The 22,284-nt window shown below is 39.4% G+C and overlaps 1 protein-coding gene across 2 annotated transcripts in view; it reads right to left on the bottom strand.

The window, feature by feature from the left end:
- The window catches only part of Tbc1d19 (TBC1 domain family member 19), a 92,152-nt gene extending 70,724 nt beyond the window's left edge, over positions 1-21,428 (bottom strand). The window contains exons 1-3 of one of the 2 annotated variants that reach the window (XM_021162116.2): positions 21,203-21,428; positions 2,046-2,118; positions 981-1,026 (exon numbers count right to left, since the gene is read on the bottom strand). In XM_021162116.2, the coding sequence (XP_021017775.2) occupies positions 981-1,026; positions 2,046-2,118; positions 21,203-21,301 (218 nt within the window). In that variant the 5' untranslated portion in view covers positions 21,302-21,428. The remainder of the gene's footprint in view (positions 1-980; positions 1,027-2,045; positions 2,119-21,202) is intronic. The other variant, XM_029477606.1, reaches the window with a different exon arrangement.
- Between the last annotated feature and the right edge of the window lie 856 nt (positions 21,429-22,284).

Genomic DNA, 22,284 nt, shown 5'->3' with positions numbered 1-22,284 from the left:
TTGGCCTTATGCTTCAGGTATAAGCTCTCAACTATTACTCCAACACTGTGCCAGTCCACCTGCTGTCTTGGTCCCCACCAAGATGGCCATGAACTCACCCTCGGAAACAGTAAGCAACCCCCTAATAAAATGCTTTCTTTTATATGTTGCCTTGATGTGGTTTCTTCACAACAATAGAAAAGTAACAAATTGCACATCTAAAGTATAAATCTACAGGTCTTCATCTGAGCCAAACCCAGAAGCAGTCTGGTTAAACAAGAGTATCTCAATTCCCAGTTAGGTAGCTTAGACAGAGACTGTGGGAATGGAGTGCTAGAAACTACAGCATGTTAGAGACAGACCAAGTGGTAAAACAAAACAGCAGACACAGAACCTCTTTTGGCTGTTTATTCACATCATGAGGGCAGGATGTGTGCTTAGGTTTCTACTCTACACCCTGCTTCTCAACCCACGAGCACAGAGGCAACACTCCATGAATGACAGATTAATAATGGGGTATTTAATAAACCACCAAGCTAACATTCTGGAGCTATATTTTTGAGAGTAAAATTTCTATACACTTTAATAAGCACTGATGGCAAATCAAGATAAATAAAAACATTTAGGTTTTTAGTAACAATAATAATCTTGCAAAGAAAAAGAAATTATGTTTATAATGGTCAGTTTGTAATGGCAGAAAGAAGCTTAATGTTTTAAATTCAACAATAAGAAGAATGTAAGTATTATTATAACTATCTCAAAATCTAATTACCTTGGATGAATACATTCTCAGTATATAAAGCTGGTAATAGAGAAAAGCCCCACCTATTTATTACTCTTTCTCAGACTAGACTGCAGTGATCTGTGACATTGACTTGCTTGCAATTCTGTAAGTATTCTAATGAGAGTATAGGTATAGACAACAACAATAATTTTTACTACTTACAATATAAGTATAGTTGAACAAAATAGTATCTCAAAATACATAGGAAAAAACTCACACATTCAGTTCACTATAAACAGCATTCTGAAGTTTCTTCTCCCAACCTGTTTTTAAGTTTTAAAAAATAAGTATTAGTTTCTTAAATATGCAACATAGTATTTTTATAGTTTTTTAACTTTATTATTTATGTGTATGCGCTTAAATATATGTATGTATGTATATGTGTGTGTATATATATATATATATATATATAAATTCATGCATGCATGAACCTGTGAATGTCAGAAGAGGGCATCAGATGCTCTGCAACTAGAGTGATAGGTGGTTGCAGGCTGCCATGTGGGTGCTGGAAACTGAATCAGAGTCTCCTATAATAGCAATCAGTAATCTTAACTACTCAGCTAACTCTCTAGCCTGAACTTAAAATTTAACCCACTAAATAAGATGTTGGTTACTTGTGAAAAAAGAACTGTGCTAACCATTAGCTCCCATCTAAGTAAAACTACTGAATCGTTCTCTTGAGTTAAGAATAATGCCTTCTTCCACTACCAAAGCTCTAAATGAGTGCCAATGTCTTTGAACTGATGCTATGGTGAGACTGTCAGCAACGACTGATTGACAGTTGGGTCCATACCAGAGAAGGAACACAAGAACCAGATACAGTGGCTAGTCATCACACTACTGGCCAGCAAACATACACTATTCTGAGGAGCCAGCATGCAAAGTCCCAGCTCCCACATGCAAGTGCTGGCCCGATGCTATCCCTTCTTGTCCAAAAATTAAGACTTCTTTTTCTTTCTGGTTTTTTTTTTTGGCTTTTTGTTTTGTTGTGTTGTGTTTGTTATGTTATGTTGTTTTGAGAGCAGAGACAAATAATGTAGAATGAGAATACAAGCTACTTAATAAGGGTATATTTCCCATCCTTGAGACAATTTTGACTAGGAAGGAAACAAGTGACTAATGCGAAGCAGTCCCTTCTACCGTGTCCTCGCATGTCAGCACCATTGTATTCAAATGTGTGCCTTCTAATCTTCTCCAAACAGAAGCCCTCAGCCAAGCTCTATCAGTTCTGAAGTAGCTGGAAGTCTAAGGATGCTTAAAGGTAAGGGGGTACTTTACAAACCTGATATTTTAAAGAATTCCTTAATATCTTCTTTGAGTGATTCGAGTCTGATCTCCGGTCTCTGAAGACAGGACTAGATTTTTGGGAAACAAAAGAAAGAGAAAACAGAAGTAAAAAGTTATGTCATTTGAGTTCATGTGCAATGCTTACAAATGTGGAGAAAGAAACACCTCCTTTTTTTTTTTTTTTTTTGAAATGCACTTGGAGGCTATAGCAGCTTAGGCCTGCCTGAACTGGCTCCCCACAGAGAAGGCCTCACCTACTTTCATGGTAGCACTCTAACATATGCAAAATACAACATATAGCTTGCAAATACTTGTTTAGCTAAAGCCCAAGTAGAAATATGTTCACATTTCAGCCATCTATTCTCATATTATGTCCAAAGCCCTTGGCAGCCACATCTGGACAAAGATCTGCTGATGCGATGCACGTCTGGATAGTGGCTTCCAGATTGGATTGCTGCTCAATATACATGTGTTGTGCCCACTTTTAAAAAGTAGATAAAATCCCTATTCATTAGTGTTTATTATAAGGTTTCTTCTATCTTCAAATGGATGCTTTGCATTCCACACTGCAGTTTTTGCCATATATAACATAAGTTTTCACTGCTTGTGATAGGTTTGACCATCCTCAATGTGTTGGTGTTTCATGACACAGCTCTGTCTGGGAAACTCTAGAAACACAGTTCTTAACAAGCCATTTCTGTTACTTCATGGTATTTATTCTCGCTTCAAACCTATGAAGTCAAAGGTTGCTTTCATTCCCCATCTACTTTGCTCCTCTCCTCAAACTTTAAATCTTCTGCAAGGAAACTGTCACACACCTGATGATCCTCCGGGTCAGAAATTTCACATTTAGTAATTTTCAACTACACTTTAGTATCTCTGTGGCTCAACCTCTTCCTGCAAAGAGGTGGCCGTGAACTTTTTCATTTTTATTTATTTTTATTTTATTATGTAGCCATATTCCCTTCTGTGCAGGTATATGTGTAGACAAATGCAGGTGCCTGTGGAAGCCATAGGCATCAGACCTGCCTGGAGCTGGAATTACAGGAAGTTGTGAGTTGCCCAACATGGATGCTGCTGGGACCAAATCTGGGTTTTCTCAAGTGCAATACACACTCCTAACTGCTGAGTCATCTCTATCTGGAGTTTTGTTTTATTTTTCAATCTCCTTTATTATCACATAAAAACAAACCAACTAATATCAAAACCAAAATTCCAGGAAAAATATTTATAGAAAAACTAGGTGATATCTACCATAAACCCAAAATACAACTGGCTCTGACCACTTAACAGCCAGGAGATCTGTTCAGTATTAGCAACTGTATGTTAAGAAACTAGTGATCAAGGGTACCTGCCATGTGTGGGGGAAAAAGAACCCCCAACTAGCCCACAAATATGCTCTGGAACAGTTAAGGAGCCTACTGTAGAGCAGGACCTAAAGTCTGAAGGGGTTTGGCCAACTCTAGTGTTCCATTTAAGGAAACTAGAATGGTGTACCGACTGGGGCTCCTTTTTCTAATAAAAACACATAGAGTGAAAACACAGGTAATTAGATTGTGGATGGTGGGGAAATAACTCATTACCTTGAAATCTAGTAAGTAAAATAAAACACATTTATTCTGTCTTTCTGTCCTGTCTCAAGTGAGAAACCAAACAGTACAAGAGAATGTTTAATTTATAAGTAGTTCAGCTTGTGGGCTGGAGTGATAGCTCTAATGACATTTGCTGCTCTTACAAAAGATCTGAGTTCAGTTGTCAGCACCCACATGGTTGTTCACAACTGTCCTTAACTCTACTTGAAGGAGTTTCAATACCCTCTGGTCTCCATTGGCACCAGGAATACATGTGATGCATAAATATACATTAAGGTAAAACATTTGTACACATAAAAATTAAAGCGTTACAGCTAAAAGTAAAACAGATTCAGTTAGAACCCCAATGAATTGCTGGCTCTAGGCATTGAGCAGACACAGCTTTTAAGTCTGCAGAAGAGGTGCTTAGACAGTCTGTGCTAGTCAATGAAAAAACACTCTACTACCTAAACAGCTATGCCAAAAGTTGACACCCAAGTCTAGTGAAGCCTGGGGCCCAGCTGACAAACAAATAAAGGACAGAACATGGCGAGCTGCACTAGCAGTTTACAGCCAGTAAAGTCCAGGCTATGGGAAACAGTAAGATAAACAGTCCAGCCTTTAGCCAAGGAAGCATTCTTTTTTAAAAGAAGGGAGGAAAGTTGGAAAGAAGATTCAAAGAATAAAGTGCTTGCTGTGAGAATGTGAGGACCACACACGGCATCCTCAGAACTAACATAAAATGCTAGGAAGATATGGTGGCCTGCTCATATTTCTAGAACCTGTAAGACAAAGACAAGGGATTTCAGAGAAAGCTAGCTCATTAGAGTAGCCAACGGTCTCCGTTCATGTGAGAGAACCTGTTTTAGTTTTTTTCTTTTTTTAAAGTGAAGGATGATTGGGGAAGACACCCAGAATCAACCTCTGGCAACCACATACACACATACATGAGCAGACACATAGGACTATGTATACACACATACACATTTATAACACATACATAAATAAACCTATATTTTTAACATACTCGAAGGCATTTGATTTTTAAGTTGGCAAGACTAAGCTATACTACGTGTAATGGCTAGTCCTGGTTGTCAACTTGACTATATCTGGAATGAACTACAATCCAGAATTGGAGAGCTCACCTGTGATCCAGGAGACACAAGTTTCTGACCTGGATCTTGGCATGGAAATCTTGAGGCACAGTGGCTATGAAAAGCTTAGGCCCAGGCAACTTAGTACATGCCTTTAATCCCAGGAGACTAAGGCTGAGTTCAAGGTCAGCCTAGGACCAAACAACATTTAATAGCAAGCTCCACTAGGGCAGCTGTCTTTGTGCCTAAAATAGTTACTTTCACAAAACAGATACAGAATAAATGTTTATTGAATGAATGAATGGACCAGCATCTTTCTTTTCCAATCTGTGTTCTAGTGCTCTCTTCCTAAAGTATAAGTCTGTTCTAGCTGTGGCTGTGCAGCAATATAAAGGAGCCTGAGATTTTCAACAGACATATGTAGCCCAGTACAGTGTAAATCTACTTTATCCCTATGACCTGCTGCTGGTGCTGCCTGACCAAGCTACAGATCTTCTCGGCTTCTCACTGTGGTACGCACTGGTCAGAGTATCCCATGCTCCCACAACTGGAAATGCCTTTAGGGCTTCAAGCTTTCATTTGTGTTGTTTCCTTAGAAGCAAATACTCCCTCATCACAAATCCAGCACAAATCACAAAACAGTAACTTCTAAACCCCTCCATCCAGCTCCCCTAACAAAGACAGAACACTATGTCCTCTGTGACAGGCAGCACAGAGGCTACAGGAAAGCTCTCATCGCACTTATCTTTCTGACTAGAGCAGCATCTGACTGACAAGGCCAGGTCTCCACTCTGCAGCATATCTATTACTCTGGTATTAATTGCTGCTTCACAAAATTATATTGACCAAACCATGTTCTATCTTTTTTAGTCAATTTTATCCCAAAATAAATAAGGAACTTCATAAAATTATTTTTAACTGAGCAGAGTAATTTCCAGTCCATTATCCCCAGAAGTATTTTATTTTAAAAGCTGTAAAACCTCCGGCTCATTATTCACAATGATGGAGGCAAATGGAAATTTAACTTGTCTTGTTTTTCTTTCTCTTCTCTGGTTTGTATTTAGACATGATTCATAAAGTCTCATTTAAAGAATTTGAAGAAAAAAGCTTGTTTTTGTTTCTAAACATTTTCAATAGTTCAAGGTTGCCAGCCTATAGGGAGCAGAGAAGGCCTTCGTGTGCAGAGTCCTGAGTGATGTGTACTGCTGACACCACACAGCCATGGCAAAGACTCCAGAGGCTGAGATCTGTGGAGGATGAGCAAAGCCTTCCTTCCCCTCTGGCCTGTGTATGGATGGTGACAGAGTGCAGAGAATACCCACCATAGCTTTCTTCTGAGATAGTGACTGTCTGGAGATGACTTCGAGATGTAAGATTGGAGAAGTCTGCCTCTTTGGTTCAGCTATTTACCATAAACCCTGCTTCCTTGATTATCTGTATGCAATAACCCCACCTCTCTGTTCAACTCTACTGTAATAACACACTGAGCTCGAGGTGACGGTTGGACAGGGACAGGTCCTGAAGTTTCTCTAGCAGAGAGCCCGGACCATCAGCTCCCAGCTTCCTGCCCAGTGTCTGCCTATCTGCCTGCCTGCCTGTTTTCTTCATCTCCTTGCTGCCCCAGTGAGGTCCATTCCCTGAGCCCTGCTGGACATAGCATGAACCAAATTAACTAACTAGTCAGGTTAATTACTAAGATCTTTAGAAAAGAGAGAATCAAAACCATGACAGGGTACCTGAGGATGCAACTACATAGTAGAAGGTTTGCATAGCAGGCTCAAAGATCTGGGTTGGAGCCCAGGACCAAAGCCATACCAAAGGCACAGGCATAGCCACCACACAAACCAACATACAACACAGTAGGGCAGTCACAGGTGCACCATACGCTACGGTGACACAGTTCTGACATATGAGTCAATAGCACGAGCCTCTCTGAAAAGTTCTCTTGGAGATACTTTGGGCATCCTACTGTATAAACCACATTGAAGGCAGCATTATTATACATTTACAACAAACCTTTCTCACTCACATTCACTGTTTAAAAGGTGCAGCTTTAGTCTGATACAGTTTAGGCATCTTATTTCTGTATTGCATTGTGACGACCCAATGAGGAGAAAGGTTCTGATTCACAGAGAAGTATCCACATTACTAATTCATTTCCTAGTGATCTAATCATACTCCCAATCTAAACAGATATAGGAAATTGACAGAGAAGTAGATAGAAATTTTTATTTTTAGGACAAATCCAAAATTCCTTTATCACTAATACCTAGATGAGACTAGGACTTCTATGTGTGCGTGGTATCCTTCCCCTGGGTGTGTTGCGCCTCAGCAGCGTGCTGCTGTAGCAGCAGTGTGGTGAGCATGAGCACTTGTGCTTTCCCTGGCCTGCACTCTGACACTCACACAGCTGGAGCTGCAGCCTCCCTTGTGTGATGCCAAAGGCACAAGCTCATGCAATGCCTCGCAGAAATGCACAGGAGCAGTGCAGACTGTGCACTGACCATCTGATGCTGAGGAGTTGGAGGAGCTGTTTAGTACAGTTGGTCAATTACCGATTTTTAAGCCTGGCTGTAATAGAGCACAGCTTTCAAAGCACTCAGGACGGCAGGAACACTGGTTTGGCACCAGAGAGCTGAAATTATCTCCCAGGCTTACTTAGTAATTTGATTAAGCCACTTAACATCTCTGCATTTGTTCCTTTTTTATTTAAAAGAGAAAAGAAACTAAATGAAGTTATTATGAAAATTGAGTAGAAAATTATCAAAGTAAATTTTTGGCAATGTAGTTCAGTATAAATTAAAGTTATGTTATAAAATATAAGATGTGCCCAGATGGTAATGGACTAGATATCTGTAACAGATTTTTGTTGAAAAAGTTGAGTCTTGGAGAAAGAGTTTTTTTGGAAAATCTACAATGAGAACTTAAGCCTTCTTTAAGCCCAATGCCTGTAGCTCACGACAAGAACTAAAATATACTCCTCTTACAAAACGGGAAGCAGGAGATGTATGGTTGTGACGCTGTGTAATTCGTCACCCACTCATGCTGACGGTAGTACCATCGCTCTTCTGCAAGTCTAAAAGCACATGTTCTTCCTCTTGCTGATGCGCAGGTGTACACACAGTTTCCATTTCCACTACAACAGTCTAACTTCAAACCTTTACCTATGAAATCTTAAACCCCTAATCTTGGTGAGTACAGGAGAGGTAGAGAGAGAGAGGCTGAGGCCACATGCTCTGGAAAGGAACACACAGAGCACACAGCAAAGGCTCTCATCACCTCTCTTTCTCACTACACTCACATACTGATGCTGGACTCCAGGTATCCACCTGTGCCTAAAAATGGCAGAAATTTAGGATTAGAAGAGACTACAGGAAGCTCTGCTGCACCACTAACCACTTAGAGGCCACTGCCCTCTCCACAAGGTCGTCTGTCTGAGAAAAACCCAACAAGGATGCTGAACTGCTTTGCAGCTTAGGAATGTTTGTTTCTATTCCTACCTTAGTGGTGCCTCCCTTACCTTACATCGCTGTGCTGAGCTAGCGTGTGGCAGCACTGACTTAACACGTGCCAGCACTAACCCCACCACCTCAGACCACAGAGTAAGCTTGATCCCTTTTGCTGAGAGCCCTTTAATAAGAGTTACTGCGCCTTCTCTGAATTTGCTTTCCTCAGGGCCACATCTGTTTCAAACTCTATCAAGTTCTCGAGTATCCAAGGCCTAGCTCCGTGTCACTCTGAGTAGCTCTTCCCTCGCCTGTCTGCCATTATTGTGGATTCAGAACTGGCCTCTAGAGCCCACTCCTCTATAACACTGACTCTCAAGCTTTCAATCGCAGGTTCCTCACTCTCTTAAAAGTCACTGAGGACTCTGGGATGCTTTGTGTCAATTATAAGTATCGGCACACCGTCAGATCAAGTAAAGCCAATTAAAAGTAATTGTTAGTGTGGTGGGTCTATTTGGTGGTTCCTTTAAAGTAAAGCACATGATTACCCCATGATTCAGGAATTCTACTTCCGGGTGCATCCCCAAGGAACCCAAAACAGGGAAGCAAGTAGACACTTGACACCAGTACTAATTCTCAACAGCCCAAAAAACTATAGATAATGAGCAGACAAGCAAAATGTTGTGGCTATTTGAATATTATTCTTCCTTTTAAAAGTTATTTCTGACATGGTACAGATGAACTTGAAGACATCATGCTATGTAGAAGGAACACACATTAAGAAAACAAAAGCAAATACTATGATTTGCTTCTGCCCAAAACAGTCACAGCCAGAAACAATAGAACTCGGTGATCAGGATAGGGAGGGGCCAGGGAGTGAGTGTTTACCAGCACACAGCTTCACCAGGGTGGTTTAAACAGTTCTGGACATGGATGGCGGTCTGTCTAACCACGGTGTAAATGGACCTCATGCCAAAGGACCACTCAACCGAGGAGCAGAGGTAAATTTTATGAATATTGGACCACAAGAAAGAATTGCTTGATTCATTTTAAAATAATCATAATTCATTATATATTTTCCTAAATGCTTATTTAAAGTAGCTTTATTTTTAAAAACAAACAAAAATTCTAAACATCAGTGAGAAGCATTATATAATCTTTTCAATATATACAGTAGTAGATGAAAACTACCACTTCCTTGTAATTCCCATGGCAGTCGACCTATGGCATTGCTTTTTTGCCTGATGTATTTGGACAATACATACATGTAGCTAGAAATGGAGTAGAATTTTATTATATTTTACAGACAACTGAAGATGTTCTTTTATGAAACACCAAAATATGATAACCTATGGTCTCCTAAAGATTGGTTGTGATATGGAATTTAATATCAATACACTCTCCAGTCTCTAACACACACACAAAAAAAATGCATTGCTCAGCTTTTTCCCTACATGTGACCCTCTAATATCATGCATGATCAGATACTGGCTAACTAAGTCAAGTGGTTAACTTACCATTGAACAACATCAAAAAGTAATATTCATTAATGTCACCACCAATATCACCCACGAATAGTTTTTAAATATTGAGAAGCCATTATGTTCACAGTGGCAGGCACATTGTCCCAATCGCTCAACAGCTCATTTTTATTCAAAGCTTGAATTTCATCATCACACACAATGACTTTCCTTCAAGTGTCATGTTAACGTCATTTTTTTTTGAAGAAGCATCTTCCAAATATTTTTTGAATAACAGAATCGATTCTATGAATAACAGCTTACATGAATACATATGGATTATAATAGCTGTTTCCAGTTTCATAATTTTCATTTTTGAAAAATTCAAATCCATTTGCTTGTAACTCCTAAATGCTTTTTTAATTCTTTCTTTTCTTTTTTGAGCCTATAATTACATCATTGCCTCCTTCACTTTCCTCCTTTCAAACCTTCTCATTACCCCTCCTTGCTGTTTTTAAATTCATGGTCTCTTTTTTCATTAATTGCTATTACATAAATACATATGTATCATATTCCATATATATGTATATATTCCATATACATGTATATATTCCATATACATGTATATATTCAACAACTAGCACATACAACTAGCACATGTATATATTATATATTATATTATATATTATTACATTTATAATATTTGTTATTAAATTCCATAGCATAAAATATAGAATTATTATTTATAAATTATATGTGCTTATAATGTATTTATTATATATAACTATATATTTGGAATATGTACATGGAAATCACATATGATTATATATATGAAATATATATGGAAATTATGTAGATTATATAGAAACAATATAGAGTATATAATTATATAATATATGCATTATAACTATATAAATAATTATATATAATATAAAGAAATATATATGGAATATACATATATATATACATATATTTCTAAATATAACCTGCATAGTCTGTATAATGTTACCTGTATGTTTTCAGGGCTGACAATTTGGTGCTGGATAATCAATAGGTGTGGTCTTCCCTGTGGAAGACGACTTCTGCTTCACTAAGCACTCCTTAGTTGTGTGTAGTCCTTGTGTAGCTGGGGCCTCCTGACCTTAGTTCATAGGCTGCTCATGGAATCACAGAAGATCCCACAGAACATAGGAAATAAAAACAAGCAGCGGAAGAGGATATAGCACTCTCTCCCTCTGTCTCTCCTGATTATCAGAGGCATATGAGTGTGCTCTGTAAACACTCCTGTGATTTCCCCTTCTGAAATTACCGCAACAACCTCTTTATGCCCTGTGTTGTTTGTTGTTGTTGACGACGACGACAACGACAACGACGAAGACGGTGATGGTATTAATTCAGGAACTTCCAACCCTCCAAAGAGCTAGTCATTCAACCTAGGTACTTCTACCTATCTACAAAGTTTCCACACAAGAATCCGGAGTGGCCTTTTCACTGCCCCAACACTGGGAACTGGGATCTGTCCTTGAACACCACACAGACTGCCCCCCTAAGTGCACTTGTGCTCTCTTCACCTACACTGTTCTTGCAATGACTGAGTTCTTTGTATGTGCTAGTTGCTGAATTTAAAAACAAAAAGATATCCTTTCTTACTTTTAAAGATCTCACAGCATAATTAAAGACATAAAAATGAAAATGAGACATAGTATTTAAAAGACACTGCCCTTTCCCACAGTAGTTCCCAGACATGCTTCTCATTATTCCCGACTTAGTCTAATTCCTCTCAAGAGTCCATTACCATCACTAATGAGACGCTCAATGTAAACATGTTGAATTGGGTCTCTCCATTCCTTCCTAATACTTCTGGTTCCATCTAAAACCATAGTGCAGACTCATTGCTGTAATCCTAGCAGTCCCAGTGGAACACCCTGTAGCCAGGGGTACGTGTTAATTTCAGGTTGGAAGGCCAGGCGCCCTGAACGCTGACTTAGCCTTACACTCAACATGTGCCGTGTGATTCCCGCCCCACTCTGGTTTCTCTCACCTTGAAGATGGATCTGTCCCTGGCTGCCTTCTGCTGACATCCCCAAGCTGACCTACTTTCCTACCTACACTCTCTTCTCCATTCTATCGTGACCTCTTGTTCCCTTTCGTGAAATCATTCTCAGTTTACTTTTTGTGACCAATCTTCTCCCTTAGTCAATAAAGGTTTGTCCTATCTATTCCAGAAACCCTACATGACATTTTCTAAGCAACTCGGTGCTGACATAAAACATGAGATATACTTTAGCAAGCCAAATTCACATTGTAATGTATATCCTGTATCCTAAGAATAAATTCCACACAGGTAAGGATTTTCTTCTCTTGGAATTCTACATGCCGTCATTCACTTCTTTACTATATTACTTTATAAAATTAAAGATACAATAAAAACCAACATACAAAAGATAAAGATGACATTGCATCCTGACTCAGGACAAATAAGAGACCTTGAGTTTCAAATTTATATATCAACTGCAACAATACAATCTAGATCTTCCCTGAGTATACACCAAATGTTACCTGAAAATATACTCAAAAAGACAGGCTATGCATACTGCTCTTCCAGAGGATCCAAGTTCAGTTCTCAGCACCTTCATACAGGTGAACTTCATGGTCACCTGTAACTCCAGCTGCAGAGATATCTGACACCCCTAGCCTCTGTAAGCAGCTATACTCACAAACACCCACACACAGACACACACACACACACACACACACACATGTAATTTTAAAATAATAAAAAAAAACTTTTAAAAAAGAACATATTTTGCTCATGGCGTAGACCTTTCATATGAATATAAATTCCATATATTTGAGATAACATTTCATGAAGTTTTTTTCTTTACTAATACCAAGATATTCTGGGGTTCTAGACATTATAATACCTATTATATATTCCTCTCTCCAAAGCTCATCTTCTTTCAGGGCCCTGTCTGTTTTAATTCTATTGTTTATAATTTTAAAAATTGAATAACAAAATATATTTAATGCTTAATGGAGTGAAAATAACATGTTTATGCAACATCAACTTCAATGCAAAATAAAATAAAGTAACAATACCAATACGGCCCTGGACATCAATCTGGAATTAGACTGCCACCCCAGTGTCTAGAGAATGGATGAGAAAACTCCATCCTAAGACTCAAAAGAACTTCAAGCCAGTTACTTGGGAATAGTCAGAAAACAAACACTTGACCACTCTACTATATAAGAAATGTATTAAAACATAATTGGTGGATAATTATGCTAAAAATAACATTTTATTACAAGGAGAAAAATAGTTTTTAAAATCTGTATTTAGTTTTTAAACAATTATACAATTATATTTAACTCTGTAAGTTGCTCTACCAATTTCTATGTACACCTGAACAGAAAACTTGAGGCAGTACAGGAGACATAACAGCAGGAAAATATGTTCATTAAATGTAAAAGACACATAGTGTCCAGTCAGCTGTTTAAAAGTACATTAGCAAAGCTGACTAAAAGAAAAAAAAATGGGTCAGTGTTTCAAGTGTAAAGGGCAAAGTATCACAATGAACACTGAGACAATGAAGAACATTGGATGAAGAAACGCTGAATCATTTGTACCTTCTTTAAAAAGCCAGGTTTTCTTTTATAAAGCACTGACTAATATAAGTGAGAGGTATGTTATCTTCTTCAGTCCTCACCAAGTGGGATGAATGTGTACGAGGTGGATAAGGTGGAAGGACAAACTGCTGGGTTAGTAATACACTTGTCTAGAACCAAGAGTGCTCTCTCTCACATACACACACACAGACACACACACACACACACACACACACACTCCTAAATATAGAAAAGAGTTGCTGATTTAACAGGTCTTAGAGTAAAAGGAGAAAAATTCCGAAGGAGGAACTAGCTATACTATGCGATAGTTACACTTTCTCTAGGAGAGTAAGCCTATGGGCATGAGAATCAGGACTAGCCCAGCACAAAGCCAGCAGGGCTGCCGAAGACACAGAGAAATAAGTAAAGACTTTGCAAGTATTAAGCACTTAGCCAGTTTTATTCTCAAGAAACTGGTACTCTGTGGGATAGAAGGCTAAAACCGGAAACAATAAAACACACTGACAAAGTCCTTTGGGGAAAGGACTTTTGAGGAAAAGATTAAAGTTTGAGACCCAAATGTAATGAATGCACAGAATACATCAAATCCTTCGTTGAAACCCTAGGAGACCCAGGAAAGGACCAAGGGAAGATTGCTCCTGAGAAAGCTCAGCCTTGACTCAGCACATTCCATAATGGCATTCCAGCTGGTAACTAGTCCCAAGCCTGACCCGGGGAGGGTCAGGTGACAATCTGAAGCTGTATTTTAATTTATACAGAATGCAAAGCATCCAATAAAGGCATGCTGCTGTCTGACTGACAGCACACGGACAAAGGCAAGAGGAGAAAAGATTACAAAGAGCTCCATGGGTAATCTAGATAACAGTTTTAATGAAGAGGAACCTTTACAATTATGAAGGACACAGAACCTAACCCCCCCCACACACACACACACACGAAAAAATGGTTATAAAAATCCAGGAAAAATACATTCAGAGCTGGCTTCATTAAACAAGAATCACCTGGGGGGGGGGGGTGGTCAACAATGCTCAGCAGTTAAAAGCACTCACTGCTCTTCCAGAGGACCTGAGTTTGGTTCCCATACCCAGTGGCTCACAATGGCTCCTAACTCCAGCTCTGGGGGATCAAACATCTTACCTCCACCTGTGCACACACACATATGGCAAACACATGCAGACACATAAATAAAAATACAACTTTTTTTAAAAAACACCTGGACATTTTATAACTGAAAGATATAATACATACACAAGAACTCATTAGGTGGATCAATAAGAGATAATATACAGCACAAAACAGGATTAGACGGCCCATAAGAAATCTCTAAATTGAACAGAAAAGGATGGAAAGGGATCTACAAAAACGTAGTAGAGGCATAGTTAGCTATGATTCCTAATGTGGAACCAGAAACGAGGAGCCAGAGTTGGTATTTGAAAAGATGAGTCAAGCGATTTCCCAAACTGATGCTGGGTTTAAAACGGGCTATAGGCCCTATCTTACTAGGGTTTCTATAGCTGTGATAGAACACCATGACCAAAAGCAACTTGAAGAGGAAAAGGTTTAATTGCCGTACATTTCTACATCACTGTTAATCACTGATGGAAGTCAGGACTGGAACTCAAATAAAGTGGGAGTGCAGGAGCTGATGCAGAGACCATGGAAGGGTGCAGCTTAATGCCTTGCTCCCCATGGCTTGCTCAGTCTGCTTTCTTATAGAACCCAGGACCACCAGCCCAGGGATGGAACCACCCACAGTGGGCTGGGCCTTCTCTTGTTAATCACTAAGAAAATGCTCCACAGGCTTGCCTACCTCCCTCCTAATCTGATGGAGGCATTTATCAATCGAGGCTCCCTCCTCTCAGACGACTAGATCTTGTGTCAGATTGTCATAAGACTGACTAGGACAGACACAAGCAAAATAAACGATCATCCACAATAGCTCACTAATGTACATCTTAACAAGTCTGGTGAGACTCCAAAAACAGAAAGAAACTGCTAAAAAGACACCACATAAAGGCAGGCAGTATACATTCAGTGATGACAGAAGCTCAATAGAAGCCAGAAAGGGGAAAAAAAAAAAAGACAATGGCTAACACCTCCAACACATTGCAAGAAAATCACTGCCCACTTGGAAAGCCATGTGTGTAAGAAGCATCCTTCAAACTGAAGATATATAAAGAACTACCAGACAGATTAAAAAAAAAAAAAAAAAAAAAACAAGAAAAATGAGACTCAGAGCGTAACTCAGTGGCTGAATGCAAGCAAGACTCTGGATCAATCCCAGACCCTAGTACCCTAGAACACATGCAAACGCTAGCAATTTGATCTAGAAAATCTGTACCAAAAAAAAAAAAAATGGTATGCCATTAGGAACCTAAAAAGTAACACAATGAGTTATCACAATACATAGCAGACATAGGTTCCTAGTGCTGGAGAAAATGGGAGACATAGGAATTCTCATCCAATATTGATGAGAATAAAAACACGCTACAGCCTCAAGCGGAGACCAACTGTCATTTTCTTGCAAAGCAACCATAATCTTATCAAACCACCCAGTAATTACTGTCTTTGGTATTGTTCAAATACCAAAGCTGAAAATTTATGCCCACACCTGAAACACAAACATGAACTGTTTATAGAAGCTTTGTTCACACCAGACAAAACTTGGAAGAAACCAAGATTGTTGTCTGGGAGGTAAATATACAAAATGGTAGATCTATACAATAAGATATTACTCAGCACAAGAAAAATTAGCTCTCAAGCCATGCAAGAGACACTAGGAACTGATGTATTATAGACCAGATACTGTGTAGGCATAATGTATGACATTCCCAATGGGAAAAGTATGGAGACAGGATAGTAGGATAAAAGGACAGTAGTAGATGGAGTCTGGTACCCAGGCCAAGGGAGGTATAGATAGGTACTGCGGGGCACGGGAAATTTTACATGATACATATTGTTGAAAGCCCATAGAGCTGTACATCAAAAAGAATGGATCCTAATGCGAACTATAGAATCTGGTGAGGCACAGTCGATCAGTTTTAGTCATTTTTATGAAATGCGCCACACAGCAGTGAGACACATTAACAACACAGGGAGCTACTTGGAAGACAAGAGCAGTGATGGAGGACTCTGTACATTCCACTCAATTTTACATAAACCAGAAGCTAGTCTAACAGCATATGTTAATAAAAAAAACAAACAAAAAAGGCACAAACAGGAAACCCTAAGCACAGGCTATATTGGAGAACTCTCCCCAGTGTTTAAACAAATAAAATTTTGTAACACTTACAGAAAATAGCAAATGAAAAAAAGTGTAAGACTTTCCTACACATTTATGAGGCCATAACTTTTTAAATGACTTGACAAACACATAGGAAAAAAATGACACAGCATTTTTTCTCATCACTAAATTGTACTCCTTAACCCTCATATCAGTAAGACTGTCTAACCTCCATCTTATAGAGCCACTGTGAGACAGAGTCACTCACAGACCAACAATGATAAAATATATATTACTTACAAAGCCATAACATTTTTGCCATTAAAACCTTATTTGTAAGAGAGACATATCAATAAACCAATAATAACAACATATGTTATACAATAAATTTATGTATAGACTACAAAGAATCTTGTGTAAGAAATGGGTAGGGATTTTTATACATTTTACCAAATTTTACAGGACAAGTCATCTGGCTGAACACAACAGAGGCAGAAACGGAAAGAAGTTTCTAAGAATGCTCTATCTTAGCAAAATCATAATTGAGATTTTTTTCTAACTTGTTAGTTGAACATTCCCTAAAAGTCACACTGTTGGATAGATAACAATCACACAGTGTGTAATTTCAATATTCAATTCTCACCAATATCAGGCCATTCTCAATAAAATCATAAGTCTTTATTCCACACTGTCTCCCCTGCACACCCACAAAAACTTTTAAGAAAACCAAATGAACTGAATTCTAAACAAAGTTATCCAAGGACAATCATGTCTGCAAACTAGCTTGCCTTTGGCAGAGCATGGAGGAAGGGGGGGCTGAGACACAGGGGCAATAAGCAATCAACCACTAAACAAATAGGCTGGTTTTTTTTTTCATTTTTGCTGTATTAATTTTTTAAGTTTTATTTATGCATATGAGTATTGTTTTTTATGTATACTGTATGCCAGTAGGTGGAGTGAGATCCCATTAAAGATGGTAGCAAGTCATCATATGCTTTCTGGGAACTGAACTCGGGACCTATGGAAGAGCAGCTGAGCCATTTCTCCAGACCTTGTTATATTCATTTTTAATCATATTAATCATTTTTGTCATATTGCACCAGTATAATCTCACAGGCAAGTCACTGCTACACGGTGCAGAGGTTGTAGATGACAGATATTGATTATTCATTTTCTTCCTTGGTAGTGTGCAGGGTACCTCCTGGTACCATGAATGCTGGTCAATACTACTGAAGCTTCTAGTTAGGCACCGCTTGATTTCTCCATGTCTGATAACACAGACAAATGTTTTCTTCAGCAATAGTGCAGGTTGTGGAGAGTACATGATAGCTTTGGCAACAGCCTGCGATTTGGGAGTGAAGGCATGTCCATGGGACCCTTTTGACCAATTTAACAATATTAGCCCATTCCTGGCACTGGACGTTTTACTCAATGTCTAGTTGGGACGTTGTCTCCCTATCATTTGGTAACTTCATTGAAATTCCTTTCACGTGTGTATATATTTTAGAAAGCTTCTGCAGGTGTAGGTGTCGATTTGGTGTTTCCAATTGCCTTTGTTGTCAGTTGTCTCTCTCAGTGGCCTCCCTATCCCTCTCCGTATTTAATCATCCAATTCTGATTTCCCCTTTTTGTCGCCATAACAATATATTCTATCTCCCCTTCCTTATGAGAGCCTCTCCTACAGCAAAGGACATAATCATCTGGCAAAGCATTAGCCTACAGACTGGAAAATGATCTTCATCAATTGTTACAAATTGTTACAAACAGTTAGTATCTAGACTGTATAAAGAACTAGAGAAGAATAAAAACTAAAAACCTGATTCTTAAGATATCATTTCATTTTAAAAATGGAGTACAAAACTAAGCAGAGAGTTTCCAGAAGATGAAACCCAACGGGCTCAGAAACACTTAGAGAAATGTACAGCATCCTTAGCCAACAGGAAAATGCAAATTAAAACTAGTTTGATATTCCATTTTTCCTCATTCAGAATGGCCAAGATAAAAAAAAAAAATGATAGCACATGCTGGCGAGGATGCAGGGGAGGGGAATGTCTACTCATTTCTATTCAAAGGGAGGTGCAAACATGTACAGCCACTACGGAAATCAATATGGTGGTTTCTCAGGAAGCTGGGGATTAAGCTATCTTATGATTCAGCTCTACTACCCTTGAGCATATAATTGAAGGATTCTACATCCTATTACACAGACTTTTGCTCAGCTATGCTCCTTGCTGATCTATTCATACTAGCCAGAAGTTGGAAACAGGTCAGGTGTCCATCAACTGACTTACAGATAATGGGAATGCAGTTTATTCACACAATGGAATATTACTCAGCTATTGAGAAAAATAGAAGTATAAAATTTGCAGGTAGATGGATGGCACTAGAAAAAAGAATAAGCATGAGTGAGGTAATTCATACTCCCCCCCCCAATAAATATAGTACAGTTTCCATTATATGTGGATGTTAACTTTTAAACTTTCCATATATGAGCTATAATCCAGGTAACCACAGAGGTTAGGTACATAGTATACAGACTAATTATGAGCTAGCAGACCAGTCTAGAGTAGTCCAGAGTACAAGAAAGAAGGAATCCACTTTCATCTTGTGCCCTTTCCCATGAGCATCTACCAGGGTTTCACGGGAATCTGCAGAGTACCTTCTGCTGGCTAAATATGTAAAAACAAGCATAAAACTGCTACATCAACCAAACTCTCCCCTTCCATGAGGCAACGGCCCTAAATCACAAGCAATGTCAGAAACTCTCTATTTAAAATTTCAGGCAATAACTCCCCAGTTTAGAATAGTTGTAAAAGCTCTCTACAATGTGGACAGGTTGAAAAAAAAATTCTCTTGGGCCTAGGACCTCATGCCAATGCAGAGATGTCAGCAGACACCAGAGCAGGTGTGTCTGTTTCACACACCTGCCACAGATACAAGGCTGAGTTTAGTTGCAAAACAAAGAAAAATAAAAGCCAGGGCTAATAAGGACCCTGCACAGATAAGGTATATGAACTCATAGTGTAGAATCAGAGGATCCCACACCTACCATGATGCTAGCACAGACTATATCAGCCTATTGCTTGGAAAGGGACACATAGGCAGAGAGACTTGTGAAGCTGGGAGGTAGTAGAAATATTGAGGCAATTTCTCTATGCTCCAAGACTCTAAGCAGAAGTAACAGAAGGCTGGGTGCAGGGATCTGCAGTCTAGGGTGTAAGGAAGGTAACAGAGAAAATCTCAAGAGTTTGCTTCACTCGTGACCTATATATGCTAACTGAAGCACCACATTTTCCTTGGCTTTTTGTTGCTATGATAAAACACTGCCCAAAAACAACTGGGGGTTGGGGGAGTAAAGAATTCATTTGTCTTACAAATGACAGCCTACCATGGAGAAAAGCCAGTGTAGCAACTCAAGGTAGAAACTACGGCAGAGACCAGGGATAATCTGCTCTCTGGCTTGCTCCAAGGCTCATCATTCAGTACCTTGATTATATAGCCTAGGCTTGCCTGCTTAGGGATGGTACCACCCACAGTGGGCTCGGCCATCCTATTTCAGTTAGGAATCACGGAAATGCCCCGTGCATATGTCCACAGAAGAAGCTTAGGAGATCAATTTCTCAATTAAGGTTTCCTCTTCTCAGGTGTTTTAAGTCAACTAACAAGATTAACCATCACATACCACACTCAGTAAAGATACACTTGAACAAAACTTTCAACCTACTTGACTTAACTGACATTTCTAAATTATCAAAAAAAAAAAAAAGATGTTTACTAAGTACACGAAGGATGTTCAACAAGAGAAAGCAAATTACGAATCTTAAAAATAAAAAAAAAATACTCCAACAAAATTTAAAGAATTAACATAATATAAATTTTATCCATCTTGGAGTTAAACTTGAAATCAACAAAAGGAAGAAACTGGAAAGATCTCCCCAAATTTGAAAACTAAACAATACATTTTCTGGACAATCCATGGGATAAAGATAAAGTTACAGAATATACATATTGGCATTATCCATAATCTCTAAACAACCCAAATATCCACCAGGTAAGTACTAACTAGAAAAACTAATGGCCAGGCTTCCAAACAATGGAATATTATTCAGCAATTAAAAGGAACAGAAGTACTAAAATACCAAGTTTGGATGGATCTCAAAATCCTAACGGGGACAGAAGCATCCACAAAAGTTTAGGTACTGTAGGATTCCATTCACACTACATTCTCATAGAGTAAAGCTCTCCTGGTTATTTTGTCTACTCGCAGGGCCGAGTCTGTTTAAATGAATTCAATAAACGCTAGGTGGGCACATTAAAAAAAAAAAATCACTGTAGGGAGAGCAAAGTGCAACAAAGTGACACATTAGAATAAAGCACATGGGGTCCCGATCCATCCACGAGACAGTAAAAGAGAAGGAAGGCATGCTGCTCGTGAGTCCAACATCTAAAAAAATAAAAAATAGGTCCCTTAAACGACTACAAGAATAAACGGGAGAAGCCTTGGCCATTCTCTGGCCTGAAGAAGGGCGTGATGCGCCCCACCCATCTTTAATAAAATACAATCGCCTCGCTCCTGGGTCTGAGCAAACAAGGTGCAAGGCTCAGGGAAGGGTTTAAAACAGCAAAAAGGGGTGGAGAGAGCAAAGAGCTCTGGCCTGGGTGAAGGCAGTGTAGCGGGCAGGTCATCCTGCGGCCTGCCGGTCTCCATAGCTTCCCATCAGCCCCGCTTACCCAGGCCTGCCGTTCCAGCTGAGCATACAAATTGGAGCCCTTGAGTTTCTGGACTATCTGGGCAATGATGAGGGACAGGTCCGACTCCTCCTGCAACATTTCCCCTGCCCTAACCCGCCAGCCGCGGGGACGGCCGCCCGCAAGGAAAGAATGCGCTGCAGGGTCCCACTCCTGGCCGCTGACACTTCTCCCGGACCTTTTTTCGGCAGGACTCCGCCAGCGGGCGTTGCCAGGCAACTGCTGGGCCGTGTGTCCGTCCCTCTCTGGTCCCCTCCGCATCTGAAAGACCTCGCACATGCGTTCCGAGGGCTGAAAGAGACCAGGGCCGGGAAGTAGATTTCATTGTTCCTACCCAGTCTGATCGAAAACACAGAACAAAAGCTTGTTCTTCCGCAGCCACAAAGTTTCAGATGTGCAAAAAAGAACCGAGAAAGGGGTGGGGTGTGTGTGTGTGTGTGTGTGTGTGTGTGTGTGTGTTGAAATTTACTATATAGACTCTGTATTATAGAGATTCTTAACTCTTCCACCAGTCAATCTCTGCAGAACACTCCTGTGAACACAATTGCTGCTGGTTACACCCCAAAATTATGGGCTCTGATACTAGCTGTTGCACTTAAGCGAGGTATTTAAATGGCAGAATTCAATTTACACCAGTTGGCAGGATGTTTTGATAGTTGGCTGAGGTAAGAAGCAATTCACGAAGTTGCATGTTTGTTTCCTTTGCGACTGTTTCTATTCTCTAGGCTTTATACAGCAGTGGTTCTCAATCTTCCTAATGCGGCCCCCTTTAATACAGTTCCTCATGTTGTGGTGAACACTAATCATAATTTTTTTTTTTTGCAGCTTCTTCATAACTGTAATGTTGCTATTGTTATGAAACACATATAAATATATGTGTTTTTCAATGCTCTTTTTTTAAAGGAAGTCTTTTTTAAGAGTTTATTTATTTAATGTATATGAGTGCACTGTCATATGGTTATAGATGGTTGTGAGTCACCATGTGGTTGCTGGGAATTGAACTCAGGACCTCTGGAAGAGCAGTTAGTGCTCTTGACCACTGAGCCATCTCTCCAGCCCTTTTT

Source organism: Mus caroli, chromosome 5, assembly GCF_900094665.2.
Source record: "Mus caroli chromosome 5, CAROLI_EIJ_v1.1, whole genome shotgun sequence".
Taxonomy (NCBI): Eukaryota; Metazoa; Chordata; class Mammalia; order Rodentia; family Muridae; genus Mus; species Mus caroli.
This window is presented reverse-complemented; position numbering and strand designations above follow the sequence as displayed.